This window comes from Phyllostomus discolor, chromosome 2, assembly GCF_004126475.2.
Source record: "Phyllostomus discolor isolate MPI-MPIP mPhyDis1 chromosome 2, mPhyDis1.pri.v3, whole genome shotgun sequence".
In the NCBI taxonomy this organism is placed as follows: Eukaryota; Metazoa; Chordata; class Mammalia; order Chiroptera; family Phyllostomidae; genus Phyllostomus; species Phyllostomus discolor.
The window spans coordinates 205,594,353-205,610,928 of NC_040904.2; the positions used below are offsets into that span (position 1 = coordinate 205,594,353).

Below are 16,576 nucleotides of genomic sequence, written 5' to 3' on the forward strand. Positions count from 1 at the left end.
AATCCACACCCACCTTCCTGGGGCCTTTACCCCACTGTCCCCTCTGCTGGCCTGCATTTCCCTCCAAGATATCAGCCTGGCCGCACGCTCACTTCCTTCCAGACTCGCCTTGAACGCCCCCTTCGCGGTGTGACACGCACCCCCACCCTCCTCTCCTGCTCAGTTTTCTCCATGGCCCTTAACTTACCACCCAACCCGCTCCACATTCTCATGATGTGTTTGGAATACACACGCCAAGATGGCAAGGATTTCCGGGGTTTTGCTACTGGGTCCCCAGTATCTAGAACTGTACCTAGCCCTTCCTTAGTGCACACTCGGCTAATACTCAGTGAAGGAGTGAACGAACAGACTCTTTTGCCCTCTCTTTCTCTGCAGTTTTACACTAGTAGATTTTCTTATTTACACCGTTGGTGTTAGAGCCACACCACCGTCCCACTGTCTCTGAGTGCTTCATACCATGCACAGCGCCCTGATAACCGCACGGCTGCGCTCTGCCCTGCTCTCAGGGGGACTGATTGAATCAGCTCCCCATCACTCCTCAGCTGACTGCGAGGGAAACCCGGCCGCCTTGGGCTCCTGTGAGGAGGGCAGCTTGTGGGGTCACCTTGAGGCTCTTCCTCCCTTGTGACCCAACTCTACCCTGCCCTTGCCTTTCTCCGTCTCGGCACCCAGCAGACACCCTGGGTACAATTTTCTCGTCTCAGGATCTTCCTCTCTGGACCAAGAGCTTCCTAAGAACAGAGCCTGCTGCTTCTTTGAGTGTGAGGACAGTGAGTTGGGTCTCGAAGGATGAACATGAACTTGCTGGGCTCCCAGTAAAAATGAAAATAACACAGTATAGAGATAGTGAGCAGGGGGAGAAATGGAAATAGTGAATGTAGACCACTCTTTCTAGAATTCTGGCTGTAAAGTGGGGAAGAGAAAGACATAGTACCTGGAAGGTGAAGGTTTACTTTTTAAGTCCAAATCTTTCTTGGCCCAAAGCCCAAGGTCCGCCGAGGTTCGCCCTGCCTCCCAGCCCAGCTTCTTCGCCCACCTTCCACCCTCTGCTCCTATGCTGCTTGCACCCTCTGCCCCAGCCACTGTCGTACACACACAGCACATGCCTGTCTTCCTTGGAATGTCCTTCAAGAATGACAACAACAGCAGCTGCAGCAGTATTTATTGAGCTATGGGTAGGGGACAAGGTTGACATGTATTATTAACTCATTTGATCATCCGGTGGCCCTATGAGGACCATGCCGTGACCACTCCCATCTTATCTGCAAGGAACCCGAGGTATAGGGAGGCTGAGTGACATGCCTGCAGTGACATAGCTGGGAAGTGGCACCGCTGCAGTCCAGCCTGAGCACTCACTCGGGCTCCAGAATCCACACTCTCTGAACTCGGCTGTAAGGCACCTGCACCCCTCGGCCCCCCCCACCCCCGCTCCAGTGTCAGCTGCCCTGGGAAACTTCCCCGAAGCTCCCTGGCTGACCTGGGCTCACCCTGCTGTGCTCCCCGCCTGGACCCCAAGCACACCTCCACTCCAGCCTTTCTCCCATAGCATTTCAGTGGGTGCTGGGTCCGTCTCTGTGGCCAAGCGGGAGCCTGTGAGGGCAGGAGTGTGTCCTGTTGTCTGTGGTCGGTGCTCGAAGGAGAGCCACAGCGTCTTCGTGTCCTTTGCAGGTCGGCCCACTCACCCCTCCTGTGTACTTCCGGCTCCGCGTCTGGGCATGTCATTGAACCCATCTGAACATCCTCCATCCTCGTGTCTTCTGCCTCTTATTTCTTTTGATGATCTGGTTTCAGACTGCCTGTGAACGTTTTCTTTGAATATAATTCATTCTGAGGGGAGGGCAGTGAACCATGGTCTGCGTTTATCCTAATTGGGGTACAGCGTGCCTCCCGCAGACAAACGGGTTCGCCCGGCCAGCTCTGAATCTGCTTCCCGCTGCCAAGCCTCTCAAGATCGGATGGTTGTGCCAACATTAGGGAGAAAAAAAATTTGATAACTTCCCATCTTGTTTCTTAATAAATTTACCAGTAACAGAGAGCCTTCTGGCATTGTGTTATTATTGAATTCCTAAATCTTTAGCTTCCAAGAACTTCACTTGGATTATTAGCAAGCATTTATCAATCCCCTTTTCTGTCCCAGGTTGTCCATATATATTATCCCATTAGGGCCTCCCAATCTCGCTAGGAGGTGGATGGTACGAAGCATTTATAGAGGGAGAAATGGGGGGCTCAGAGGAGCCAAGTCCAAGCCCCGCGCCACACAGCTGGGAGACGGCAAGGCAGGGATCCAAACGCGGCCGGCTCTGGAGCCTGGAGCCTGTTCCAGGGCTGGTCCGCTGCTCCCCAGCTGCTCCCTTCCCGTTTCTGAAAGCTGGGACTGATGCCAAGACCCTTCCCTTTAAATTCAGGGATAACTGAGCAGAAAACAAGGTGTAGCTTGGCAGGCAGGAATTGGGCAGACTGCTCTTGCAGCCAGTGACAGACAAGGCACAGCCCAAGTCCGTGTGCAGGGTGCCAGGGTGGACGCAGCCTCTCCTTCCTCCACCGCCATCATCGGAGGGAGGAGGATGGATGAGTGCCGATGGCTGTCTCGTTTGGTTTCCCCGTGGTGGGTGAATAGCATCCAGGTCCGTCAATAGATGGAGACACAGAGGAAAGCTGAAAGGAGAGAGAGGATGGCAGCGTGCGGCATTTGCCCAGGGACTGTCCTAGGCGCACGGGAAGGTGGGCATCTAGCAAGGCAGACGTGCACCCCGATCACCCCATCAGAGCCAGAGAGATGCCAGATGTGGTTGGCCCAGGGGCCCACCCAGAGGGGCAGCTCTCGTGTATCATGTTCTCCGTGACCTGACCAAAAGGTTGTCCGTCTCCAGTTGCACAAGATTTTAGAAAGAGGATCCTCAAGACCGTCTGAACCCAGGCATTAAATAAACAAAACTGCTTGTTTGTGGGCACAGGGTATTTAGCAGGGTATTCAGCTCTTCCTATAGGCCCGCCGCTTTAATATATTATCTTGTTTAATCACCACAATAAACCAGTGAAGGAGATATTTTGAGCCCTCTTTGCAGACACAGAAGCTGACTGGGGATCTGGGAGGTTCCTTGTTCGGGCTCCACAGGGGCGGAGACGGGGTTGGAGCTCAGCTCCAGCCTGGCCCATGGTCACGCCCAACCCATGCTGGCCCACCTAGAGCCAGTCAGTCCCGGAGCAGGGAAACCTGGTTGTGGCTGGGAATGTGGACCTCCAAGGCCCTGTGTAGTTCATCATCTTTTAGGGCCCACAGATCCCGCTCCTTGAGAATGTGCATGAACTTCCCCCCTAGACGAATGCACAGCCCACGCCAGTGTAATAGAATTTCAGGGAGACCATGACCTCTTCCAGCCCATCGTGTACCAGAGCTGACGATCACTTTCTCTCCAGGGAAACTATTCCCTTTAGGTCTCATCAAAGTCATATTTGACCCTTCTTTCTCCATGTCTTTGAACTTGAGTTGTAATACCCAGGCTGTGGCTGTCCTTGGCTCCAGTAATGGAAATTGATGAGGAGTCCAAAACTGAGGCCTGTGTCTGACACTAAAATATGATGCTGGGACCTTTTTATTGACGTGGTTGATTTTTAGATAAAAAAAAGAAAAAAACCTCTAGTTTGTGTTATCCTCCATCTAGCGTTCTCAGGAGAGGAGGGAGGGAGAAAAGGAGGAAATAAATCCTGGTATATAATCTTTGCATAATAGTTCAATTTAGATTTTCCAAATCTCAGTAATCTAACTTTAAAAGGCTTCTCTGAATAATTATGTTCTCACATTTAAATTTCATAAGCCTCTAAAAGAAGGAGGAATGATCCCAAGGGAAATTGTTTATTCTTATGATAAAGCATAAAATAGTGCAAAGCTTTGTACACATTAACTGATTTCATCTCAATGAACATATGTTGGGCACCCACTATTTTGCTCAGCACGTGCAAAATACTTTGGTATCCATGCTCTCATTTTATCTCCGCCCCCCACCCCCAGCAACCCCGGGAGGGAGACAACGAATTCTTGTCCCCTCTATTTCACAGAACAGGAAATGAGATCCAGAGTGGCTCTCTGAGCTGCCCAGGGTTAAATGCAGGTGGGCAGTGACAGAGCCAGGGCTGGAGCTTTGGCTTTCAGACCCCACATCCCATTTGCCTACGCCTCAACCAATGTGTGAAGCAGCACCTCAGACGCAGGTCTTGCTGCACCTAATGCAAGCCCCAAGAAAGCAATGCTGTGCCTACCTGTGTGGGTCCTGTCCCCTATCCATCAGGTAACTTCATCCTCCCTACATTCAGGGCTCGTTCTCTGGTCTACTCTGCTGTGAAGCCCCCTGACCATTCCCTCATCACCAGAAACTTCGGGCCCCTTATCACACTGGGTGACAGTCACCTGGTGCGATCTGCAGGGAGCTCTCCAAGGTAGTAAATGTCTGAGTAAGAGTCAGGGACATCAGGGGCACCAGGGGCATCAGATGAGGGAGGAACTGGCCCGGCATTCTTGCTGCGGGAACACCCACTTGACCTGGCCTCTGACCCGATGTGTGGGCTGGTGAACAGGAGGAAGCAAGGATGACTCAGGGTGTCCCCACTCAACAGGAGAATGACTCAGCTGGTACACGGAGGGGGACAGGCAGGAGGCCAGCCTGGGATGATGGGGATTTCTGTGAAGGTCTCATCTTCCCTGAAAGGCTAAGCATTGCTGAAGGGCGGGGATCCCATCCCATCCCATGCAGAGCCTAGCATGGCACCAGGTAGCGCCCAGGGAATGGTGACTGTATTGTCCAGTTAATGCCAATTTGTGTACTAGCACAATCCACGGTGGCTTTCAGACTGCCCGCCCTGACCCATTCATGGACCACGAAATCACTTTTGGTGCTGCAGACAGCATTTTTTATGAATAAGATAGAAAAAAGAGAGTGTACCATGTGCTAATAGTGTCAGCATTATTTTCCATGAAGTTATTTTTTTATGGAAAGCACGACCAGTGTATGTGTGCATGCTGGTGGTAGTGGTGAGTCCACTGGGTCAGAACATAACATATGTCCTTATTCTTAATCACAGTCACACATGTTTGCACAACAAGGGTTAAAAAACAATCTTAGGCCCTGGACAATGTGGCTCAGTGGATTGAGTGCTGGCCTGGGAACCAAAGGGTCACCAGTTCAAGTCCCAATCAGGGCACATGCCTGGGTTGCAGGCCAGGTCCCCAGTTAGGGACCTGTGAGAGGCAACTGCACATTGGAGTTTCTCTCCTTCTCTTTCTCCCTCCCTTCTCCTCTCCCTAAAAATAAATAACTAAAATCTCTTTTAAAAAATAAATCTTAGTAAGAAACCTCCTTGACCAGTTTCCTGATTATAGGAACATTGAAATCGAATCATCATTTGCATTGTTCATCCTTTTATTCATTATTCACCCAAAAAAAAGGTCTTTTATAGTTACCCTTTCCGCTGTATCAGCCTGTCGAGTGTGAAGGTGAAACACCCAGGAACCTATGACTGGCTCCGTGTGGCCGCAGCCTCCCATTGGGCAGCAGGGGCCAGAAGAGGTGTGTGACAGGTGCCACCTCCCATCTGCCCAACTCCACAGGAGGAACCTCTGTTTGCTGAGCCTTTGTGGTTCCAGCAGGGTGAGGCGTGGACTTGAACTACTGACCTTTGTATTCTGTTTCCCGTTGCCCTGCCAGTTGCCTTAAATAATTGAGCACCTGCATATGAATACTATCTTATTGTTCCTAAATGACTTTGTCATGGCCAGTCTCGTCTCTTCGGTTCGTTCATAAACTACTTGAATACGTCTTCTCTTTCCTTTGCATCTTCAAAATGCCTGACGGGGTTGGGAATACAGCAGGTACTCAATAAGTGCTTCCCACTTATTGACAACCGCTCATTGTTCAGTTCCCTGCTAAGACATGCCTTCATTCCTCATTTTCTCCCACCGTAGAGCGTTCATCATATGGCTTTGTGTTATGTGTGTAGTGGTCTGTCTCCTCTGCCTGGACTGTGAGCCCCCTGAGGACAGGCAGTGTGTGTATTCTGCCCGTCACTGTGACCTCGGGCCCTAACACAGCACAGTACCTGCCTTGTTCATTGTATCCTCAGGGATCGGCACTGCGTAGGTGTATCTGTTGTTATCACCGCCATAATACTGAGTAACAAACAGCCCACTGTGTCAATGGCGTACCGAATGAGCACGTGCTTTGCGGGGCAGCTCTAAGCTTCACATTGGCACTGGACTCGTTCCGTGTGTCTCTCACCCTCCTCAGACCAGCAGGCTAGCCAGGGCCTGTTTTTCCCAGGTTGATGGCAGAGGCACAAGAGACCAAGGTCAGCTGCCTATGTGCTCTTCAGCCCCTTAGTTCCATCCTGTTTGTGAACATACCTTGGGCCAGAGTGAGCAGGCAAGCCCAAAGTCAAGGTACGAGGAAGCGCACTTGTCCTAGGGAGGCTGAGCGGTGAGGGGAACGGTGAACACTTCTGTCTCACCTGCCAGAGTCAGTACTGAGGTTCTCGCGGAGTGTTCACAGAACGGAACGGAGGGGAAGAGGTTAATTGGATTCCAGGGATTTCCACAGGGACTCTTTACCTTCAGACACGGAGCTCCTCAGAAAAGGCAACAGCCTTATCTAACAGATAACAGCCCAGCCACCCAGGCTGAAATTTGTTGGGCTAACCAAGTCCTCGGGGACAGCAGCTGGAGCAAGTGACCACGGCTTCCCCCGAGGCACCGCTGAGCAGCTGGAATCCTGCTCTGTCTTGGGTCCTTCGGAAATGTGCCTACAGACAAATGCCCACGCGTTTGTTACAATGAGCGGGTCAGGACCTTGAGGAAACGTTTCAAAATGGCTCGACGTTATTCTTGAAAGGGGTCTGGAGCCTCGGTTGTCCCGGTGGCTTTGTGGCACCAACCCCGGTGCAGTGTGAGGCCAGGCGAGGCTGGGCACCCCTCCTTGGGTTCACTGGGAAGTAACAACCTGTTTTCCTCTCGCTGTCTCTCCCGCCGACTGCAGGAGTGCTGTGCCTGCCAGACAGCCTGAACCTTCACCGAGACCCACAGCGGGCGAGCAAGCCGGGAGAGCTGCCCATCTTCAGCCAGTCGGAGTTGAGGACCATCGAGCAGTCGTTGCTGGCCACCCGCGTGGCCAGCATCGCAGAACTGAGTAAGTGAACGCTGGCTTCCCTGCCCCATCTGTTCCCCAGGTGCCCCTGCCCGCAGGGCAGTGCTTTGTAACCAGCCACGTGACACCTTTTGTGGAACACCCGCCGTGTGCGTGAAACAGTGCCATGGTGGCCGTGGGCGAGACCAGGGTTCTGCAGGCAGGCAGACCCGGTTAGTTCTCTGACCCTGCCACTGACAGGGGTCAAATTCCTAACCTTTTCTGAGCCTCGGCTTCCTAAAGGGGAGAAAAGAATAGTCCCTGGCTTAGAGCGTAGTTCTGATTCAATGAGCTAATGCCCATAAAGGAGCTTGCCACAAGCCCGGCACCCAGTAAGCGCTCTGTAAATGGTGTCTGTTCCCTGGATTTTCACAATGGGATTCGTTTAGAGCATATATCGGATGGCATCTCTCTGCATCGGACCCAGAGGGAAAACCAAAGTTCTCAGAGTTGCTTCCAGGCACCCCCACCACTCGGACATCTTCTTCTGAGGTCCCTGTGACCCAGTGAGCTGCAGCCACCTGGCCCAGGCTGTTCCTTGAACACAGCAGGCATGCCTCAGGACCTTTGCACCGACTGTTCCCGCCCCCTGGACCACTCTTCCTCTGGATAGCCACATGGCTTGCTCCCTCATGACCTTCAAGCCTCACCCAGATATGACCTTCTCCATGAGGCTTCCCCTGACCCCTCTGTTTAACATTATGACCCCCTGAGGACCTTGACCCCCTTCCCTGCTTTACCTTTCTCCCCAGCAGTTATCCTATGGCGTACTCTGTTTGTTGTTGTTGTTTTAAGTGATATACAGTTCACCTACTTAAAGTATACAGTTCAATGATTTTTAGTGCATTTTATTGAGCTGTGAAACCATAACTGCAGTTTTAAAACATCTTCATTATCCCCGCAAACCTGACAACCATGGGCAGTCACCACCCTTCCCTCAGTCACACCCTGCATTTTACTCGTTTATTTTTTTTTAATTCTCTATCCCTCCCTACTGTGATATAGTCTCCCAGACAGTAGAGGTGTTTGTTTTGTTCGTTGATGTAACCCCAGCACCAAGAATACTGCCTGGCACATAGTAGGTCCTCAGGAAATATAAAAAGTAGTGGAAAGAGAGAGAGGTGGAGAGATGGGAGGGATTGCTGAGAAGGTGGGGATGCCACAGTCTGATCAGTGACTCGTCATGCGTGTGCCCCCCTAACCCAGGGCTGCTGTGTTCTCTGGGCCCAGCCCACCAGAGCAGGGTAAATCCGTGTTAACTTCTGATCCCGTTGGTTGTCAAATGCCTTAGCTGTGTGTTAGTTCCTGACGGGACGAGAGCATTGATCCAGAAAGCATGGGTCAGGTTCAAGTGCAAGTTGGTGGGAGAGACTAGAGCATCCTGAGCATCCTTCAGGATCCGGAGAGCAGCATGTGCCTCTTCCCATGAGAATCCCCTGTACACGCAGGAGGGGCAGGCACCCTCCATTCAGCACACGGTGCCCCTGGAAAGCAAACTACAATAGTAGCTAATGCAAGCTGTAGGGGGTCCCGGTGATCACTAGAGCCGCTTTCCTGCACCTGAATTTTGGAAATTACGTCTCCATTCTCATCCAACCCCCTGAAGCCGCGAGATGCCTCCCGTCACAGGCGCTTCCCAACCCTCAGGCAGTCTCACGATTTTTCTTACACTTTTGGGTACCACGGGCAACCCGATGGACTCTGCCTCCGAATATTTTTAAGTGCACAAAATACACTGCCTGCGTTTACAAAGGAAAGCAATTACACTAAAATTTTCATCTAAATGGTGGTGGAGTATTCTGTGCTTTCTCACGAGCACATGAACAAGAGCCAGCAGCAGCTCGGCTGACCCCATTATTCTGAGGTATGCAAAGATATTTTGAGACATCTGCAACAATTGGAAAGGGATGAGAAAATGTCTGCATCTTAACAGCTCCCCGGAGGTTCAGACAGAGAGGGTCAAAACCGTGCCCTTGGGGAAGCATCATTCTAAGAAGAAGAAGAAATGCCAAGACACGCCCAGGACCCTGGAGAGGCGGAAGCTGGCTACAGCGCTGGGTCTCAGTCTGCACAGGCGTCGCCTGGGTAAAGGCCACCACTCCAGCTGGTCCACACACTCTGTCCCCTGGGGTCTCCAAGGTTTGTCCTGGGATATCTTCACGGCCCCTCCCAGCCGTGTCCAGCCCCTGGGCCGGGACCCCGCTTAATTCCAGAGCCCCGTTAAGGAGAAAGGATTTGCTAAACAAACCCGCAGTTCACCTAGGCAGGCAGTCTGCGGGAGCGGCTTGCCGCATAAATTGTTTTTAAGGACAATTTGCTCTGCAAATTAAATGCTGTCATCACGGCTGAATGTTGACTTTCGCATATGAATTGTCGGCACACAAACGGGTGCTGCTAATTAACAATGGGTCTTGTCCCTTCATTAAGCGGGCCCCTTAGAACACATGCGAGGAAGCGCGTTGATAAGCCGCGTGGGCGACTGAAGATAATAAAATTGCCTTCTTTTCTGATCTCACTGTAATTTAGACTGGCTTGTACCGTGGTCTGAATCAATACAGCCTCGCTCTCTCTGTGTACACAGAAGGCTGCTCTCCATATTCAAAGGTTACTCTGCCAGTGTGGATTCTAGACACCGCTGTTTTTTCCAGCGAAGACGAGGTGGAGAGAATTTGTTCCTCGCCATCCCTGCTCTTCTGGAAGCAGGCTGTCCAGGCTCAAGGGCAGAGCCCCTGACCATGACCTTCTTCATAGCCAGGGATAACAACAGCAGCAGCTGCTGTCATTGAACTAAGGAACTATGAAAAATCTACACGAATCATCTCCACTATAACCATTGTAGTCCACAGTGATACGGGAATGGAGGCGAGAAGAGGAAAAACAGCTTGTCTAAGATCAACCACACCTGAGAGCTAAAGGGCTGGAGCTTGAAGCCAGGTCTCCGGGCAGAGCTTTGCCACCTCGACACTAGACAAGACTCCCCCTGGGGGATGCCCAGCAGCTGCTTCTGCGTGTTACAGGGGACACGAGAGCCCCCCTTGAGATCAGGGAGTTGCTCAGGTCTGTGTTCCTTCCAGCTGAGGATCTGAACTTGGCCCTGTGGGAGGCACTGGAGATGCTATCCTGAAAACTAAACTGGAGATGTGAAAATTCACAAAGGTTAGTCATCAGGCACCCAGAGGGCACCCCCCCCACCCCTGCCGGTAGCTGGAGACTTCTCCCTGTAGCCCCTGCCTCTGTCCTCAGAGCATTGTGTCAAAATCCAGAACTGCCTTAATAAGTAGCGACGTCCAGAGCCATCTTTGCCCAGCCTGTTATGGTTCGGGGTGAAAATGCACCCACTAGTTCCAGAGCCCCTGCTGTATGCCAAATGCTTCAAATACAGTGAGGGTATTATTGCTCCCATTTCACAGATAAGAAAACTGAGATTTGGAAGGATAAATGCCTGGGCCCCAGGCAGAGTCATCATTTAAACCCAGATTTTTCTTTCTCTGCTCTGCTACGCTGTGTCCAGTTCAGCTTTGCGTTCTGAGCACCGAACGCATCGCCCGTAGCTTGGGAGATATCGGTTGACTATCACACGGATAAATGGATGACCCACAGCGAGCTGATCCGCGGGGGCAGAAAGCTGACGCCAATGCTACAGAGGAAGGAAACGCTTCACGAAACTTGAGTAAACTAGTGCATACTCTGTGAAACTCAATTTCGAACTCCGAGAACCAGAACTGGACCTCTGCCTGTCTAAAACATTAGAAAGAGAAGCTAAATCAGAATACCACGGTGGTCCCCAAACTGACACCGGCTGGCGACTCTTTCGCCACACGCCCCAGGACATTTGCAAGGCTGTGTGCTGAACTTCACAGCTGACTTGGTGTCTGGCAGACGGTCCAGGCCTGCTCCCCTGAACCAGTGAGCAGGTCTGGGGGAATCGGGGCCACCCCCCCTAACCCATCTCTCCACCAGCGTCTCCACTGAGGCCAGGCAGAAAGCAGAGGCCCTGGGCTTTCTCACTTTCCAGCCGGCTTGACTCGGCCGTGGGTCCCGTCCAATCCCGTATTCCGGTCCCCAGATGTTGCATCGACTCTCCTGCGGGATACCCCAGGCTTGCCCCCAGGCTCCCGATTAACCCCGACTGGACAGCCATCAATTATAGTATAATTGCTTTCTGTCCTTCAAAAATGAGGGCTTCATTTTTTTAAAAAAAATATGCCTCTTTCTGTTTTCTTTTCACACTTAGCTGTGAACTTGTTGCTCCCACTCAATGAGGCAATCAAAATGGGGCCATTAATTTACAACTGTGTGAAAAAGGGTTTCTGGGTTGTCTTTCCAATGTGCCACCAGGAAAAAAAAATGAAACCAAACAAAACGGCCCTTATTGCTTGGACAAGAGGTCTCTGTCCGCGTTTGAAATGCAGACGGGCTCTTCAAGACCAGAGACCAGCCACAGCCCCACTGCCTGCAGCCCCACTGCCTGCAGCCCCAGGGCCATGGGCGGTTTTGAAACCTCACTGCAGGGATGGACTGAAGTGAAGGGGACATCTAAGCTCAGGCTGAGAAGGAAGGAGCCCCGCCCCACCTTTGGGAGGTGTGTCCTTTTGTCCCAGGACAGGCAGGAGAGAGGCTGAGTCGGGGTTGCACCCACAGCCTGAGCCTGGGGGGTTAGAGCTGCAAGGACAGCCTGTAGATCTACCTATAGCTCTTCACAGGTGATACAGAAAACGCTTTCAGTTTGTAATTGCTATGAATTTTTTTTATTTCTTTACTATTACAGTTGTCCCAATCTTCCCCCATTGCCCTCCCCTGCCCCACTCACCCTGGCCCCCCCATCCCCTCCACAGGCATTCCCCACCCTGTTGTCCCTTTCCCCAGGTCATTCATGCACGGTTCCTTGACTAGTCCCTTCTCCTTCTTTCCCCCGTTGGTTCCCCGCCCCCACCTCTGGTCACTGTCAGTCTGTTCCTTGTTTCCTTGCCTCTGTTTCTGTTTTGCGTGTTCATTTGTTTTGTTCATTAAGTTCTTCTCACAGGTGAGATCATACGGTATTTGTGTTTCGCCGCCTGGCTTATTTCATTTAGAAATTGCTATGAATGTTTTATGCGTCCTAGAAAATATTGGTTTTCCATCTGTGGCCCTGATAGGAGGCTTCCTTTTCAAATGAATTTATTTGTGGGAAAGAATGGGCCAATTTAAAGAAAAACTGTTAAGTAAATAAATCATACCTGCAGCACACAGATAGGCGAGAAGTCCGGACGGCGATTCCCACGCGGCTGGCGCTGGGGAAACCTGGTTATACGCGGATTCTCCCGCAGGTGTCTGGAGCCCGACTCCCGCTGCCCAAACTCAGGGCAGGTAGTTACGAGTGACTGATGGTGCTGGGCGCGTGAAGCTGACAGGCAAAGTGGCAAGCAGCGCGTACATGAGGCAGGGTGTAAAGTGGAGCTAGTGGTGGCAGAATCCCCGTGCCAAGTTCATCGCCCATGGCCAGCCCTGCTCGGAGACATCCTCGGGGGCTCTGGTGCAGGGACTGGGCTGGTAAACGGGATGACGGTGGCAGTGATGATGATGATGATCATGATGATGTGGATGGAGATGATGGTGGGAAGGATGACGGTGGCGGTGGTGGCCCGTCTGTGTCCAGTCAGCGTGTTTCTAACCACTGACGCTACACTGCTCCTTCAGGAACAGGGCAGGAGTGAGTCATGGCCTCTGCCCCTGAGGCTCAGTAGACATGGGGACCATGACCTAACTGGGAAACATGACAGCATTGAACAAAGAATACGCTAGACTTGAGCGGGTGTTGCGGATATACAGGGGAAGGGGAGATTGATTCAGACTGGGGGCATTCTGGAGGGCTCCGTGGAAGAAGAGGTACTTGAGCACAGCCTGGAAGGTCTTCCGTAGCTGGGAGAATGAAGGAAAGCGCACCCTAAGGGGTGACGGCAGCAAGAACAAACAGCAGGAAACCTGGAAGCGCAGGGCGAGCTGAATGATGCTCGGAGGAGGTGTCGTCCACCTGAGCCGAAAGGCTTCCCAGTGTCTCAGGGAACAGAGAGGGGCCCCAAACACAGACCCTCCCTGCCCTTGAGTTTTTCTTCTTTTGAGCTCTTTTATGGGTCTTCTCAAGAAAAACAGATGGATAAGTGAGTGCACTCTAGGCTGACCGGAGATGGAAGGTTCAGGAAAGCAAGCACTGCCTCAGTAAGCTTATTATTCCTGATAATACCAAGTAGCACAGGCCAAAATTCAAAATTCAGAAATTACAGAAAAGCTGGATGTGAAAGAATATCAACCACAGTCCCACTAGGCAGACAAATCCTCGGTCAACATTTTGATATTTTCTTCTGGTATTTACTCAGTGCCTCGTTTTTTAATCACATAATCCTAATCACCCTACATAATTTTGAATGTCGGTTTTTTTCCCACTTACCATTTTAACATAAGGATTTTTTTTTCATGTTGTTGCATTTCTATGTAAACGTTTTTAATGACTGCTTAAGTTTATGATTTTATCGTGGATGGGCCAGAGTTTACTTAACCACAGTCTTATTTTTAAATATTTGTTTCTTTGTCAAATTTTGGACCCTATAAATAAGGTTTGGGTGAAAATCCTTGAGCATGAAGATTTTGCTGCATTTTGGATTCTAACTTTGGGACAGAGTCCCAGAAATGGAATTACCGACTCAAGGGTAAAGAACATTTGTTAACACCTTGGCTACATAATACCCAATACCCTTAAGTTGAACTTGAAGCTGGATGGGGCTGCACTGGGCTGTCTGGGAAAAAGGGATTAGGTCAGCGTGGGGTAAAGAGCGCAGGCATGAGGGTCAAACATACCCGGATTGAAATCTGTCCGTGCTTCCGACTAACCTTGTGCTCTGGAGTCTCCGTTTCCTTGTCTGTAAAACGGGATTTCTCAAAGATCTTCAGGCACATCTTTCCTGCAAGTCTCGGCTGCCTGAAGGATCTGAAATCTTACTTCTGTCCACAGGTGACCTGGTGTCCCGAGCGATGCATCACCTGCAGCCCCTCAACGCCAAGCACCATGGTAACGGCACACCCCTGCACCAAAAGCAGGGGGCGCTCTACTGGGAGCCGGAGGCCCTGTACACCCTTTGCTATTTCATGCACTGCCCACAGATGGAGTGGGAAAATCCCAACGTGGAACCTTCCAAAGTCAACCTCCAGGTAGAAAGGTAAGACCGGCCTTTACCTTGTAAAAGAGAGGAGCTCCCCTCTGGCCAACACCCCCTGTGGTGGCAGGGTGGGTACTGCCTTCATGGAGGTGCAAGCATAAGGGGCCAGGAGGGGAGAATGCTGGGAGCAGAATTGCCCAGCTCGCAGAAGTTCACTGGAGGGGTCCAGATGGGAACCATGCGCCCTAAGAGGGCATCTGAGTGAGACCCTGGTGGCATCTGGGAAGTGGGATTTCACAGGGCTGGTCCAGCTCCAGGTAAAACGTGGCCTGGGTGAGAAGAGAGGGTCTGCAGATTCTGGAAGGGTGAGGGCCTCGGTAGGACAGGGGAGCTTCCTGGTAAGGGCAGCTCTGGGGATCCCTGCTCCTTGGGTCTTATCTTCATTCCATCCTGGCTGCCCAGCATCTCCCAGGAGCGGGAGGGTTGGACCATACATTCCTGCTCATCCAAAGTGGGCCACACAGCGGGGCGGGAGACCAGCTTGCTGGGGACGCAGAATCCTCACGGGAAAGGAAAAAAACAGGAGAGAAGGAAGGGAGAGCTTCCTGGAAGAGGAGGCTCCCTCTGACCCAGCTTCGGCTGCTCCTTGGCACCATTCCTCTGCTTTCCTGTGCCTCAGTCTCCCCATCTGTCAACCGGTGGCTGAATAATTGGTCCCCAGGTTCCCCTCCATCTGGAAAGCCCCAGGGTTCTCTGGGGGTGGTTTCATCCTCTCAGACTCAGGGCCTCGGAAACCACCCTCGGGGGTACTGGCTGTGTGGAGGTGTCCCCTCTTCCTCTGGGGACAGGGCCACAGAGTTTATCTCCCCACAGTGCCTCACCCGTCAGGTCCCGCCTCCACGTGGGCCTCTTTACTTCAGCTACCGTAGTGGTGACGCCTGTTTGTCAGAACAGTGGTTAAGACAGCAGGCTCTGGGACCCAGACTTCTGGGTTCAAATCCAGGCCCTTCCAATTCAAAGCCAGGGGGCCTTGGGAAAGGGCCTTAACCTCTTTGTGCCTCAGTTTCTTCATCTGCATTATAGAGTGACTAAGAGTAATTCCTTCCTAGGGCGGTTTAAAGATTAGGTGACTTGAATGGTGCAGCACAGAGTATACAAATGTTTGCTTTTTATTGTTGTGGGTATTAGCTGCATGTAGCCGAGAAACTCCATTTGAGCCCAGTGCAGTTTTCCTTCCTCTGTTAAATGTTTCCAAGTTGTTTTGAAATTCTCCCTGATGCTCGGTTCCTGCCAAGACGGGTTAGGGCTTCACTGGGCTCCTTCACAAAACCACGTCTCTTGGCTCCTGGTTCTGGGAAGAAGATGGAGCCTGGGCCAGGCAGAAGTTGCCTCTTTTTTTTTTAAGAGTTCCAAATTAGCGTTAATATTTCAGTCCCATCTGGAGTGGACTTAATCAGGGGATTACTCAGGTCTCCCACTCTTGAGGCCAAATCACTGGGTGCGCTGTGCCTATTGTCATGTGCCAAATACGCCCCAGATGAGAGACGGCAAAATACCCACGGTCCCTGGGCAGAAATGACCTCGGTCAGACACACTGAGGCTCTGCTTTCTGTGAGCACGACTCCTGAGGGCTGAGAGAATGGAAGCCATTGGCCTGTGGGGTGCCTCGGCCTTCGGTCCCCTCCCCCCACCCATTGCCTGTGTTATTGTCACCTCTTCTCTGACTCACCCTTCACGTCCTCTTCAGTGCCCACTCTCAGCAGATGACCCCCTCTCCTTCTCCAGCCAGACATCGCCGCCTCCGAGCTCCATTCTAGGACGGCCATCTAAGGATTCCAAACTTTCTGGGGCCAGTTTTAAAGAGGATGGGCCGTGAGGGAGGGCAGACTAAAGAGAAGATGTCCCAGAATGTGTCGGCATCATTTATCTGGGTCCTTCCATTCTCTTTTGGTTGAGTTTTCAGGCAACAACACAAAACACCAAGCAGAACCTGTGATGTTTGAGTTCTGTTGACTTCGGTCCTCTGGAAAGAGTATGGATGTAGGAGTCAGAGGGTCCTATGGGTCTGGGTTCCACCCCTGCTGCTTCTAGCTCGGAGCCCATGAACAGGGCATATCACCTCTTTGAACCTCTCTGCTCCTCTGGGGGCAAATGAGAATGAGACCAGCCTCATGGGACTGGCGTCAACAGTGAATTAGACGCTGTAGCTCAGACATGCAGTGCCGTGCCTGGTACCAGGGGATATCCCCTCCTCCCCATCTCCCCGCCTCCCCAGAA

General features: G+C 51.7%; 1 protein-coding gene across 2 annotated transcripts in view; it reads left to right on the forward strand.

Annotated features, from left to right (window-relative positions):
* BTBD11 (BTB domain containing 11) overlaps positions 1-16,576 on the forward strand; it is a 265,818-nt gene that overhangs the window by 158,336 nt on the left and 90,906 nt on the right. For both annotated transcript variants that reach the window (XM_028533013.2, XM_028533014.2), the window contains exons 2-3: positions 7,023-7,172; positions 14,155-14,359. In XM_028533013.2, coding sequence (XP_028388814.1) covers positions 7,023-7,172; positions 14,155-14,359 — 355 coding nt within the window. The remainder of the gene's footprint in view (positions 1-7,022; positions 7,173-14,154; positions 14,360-16,576) is intronic.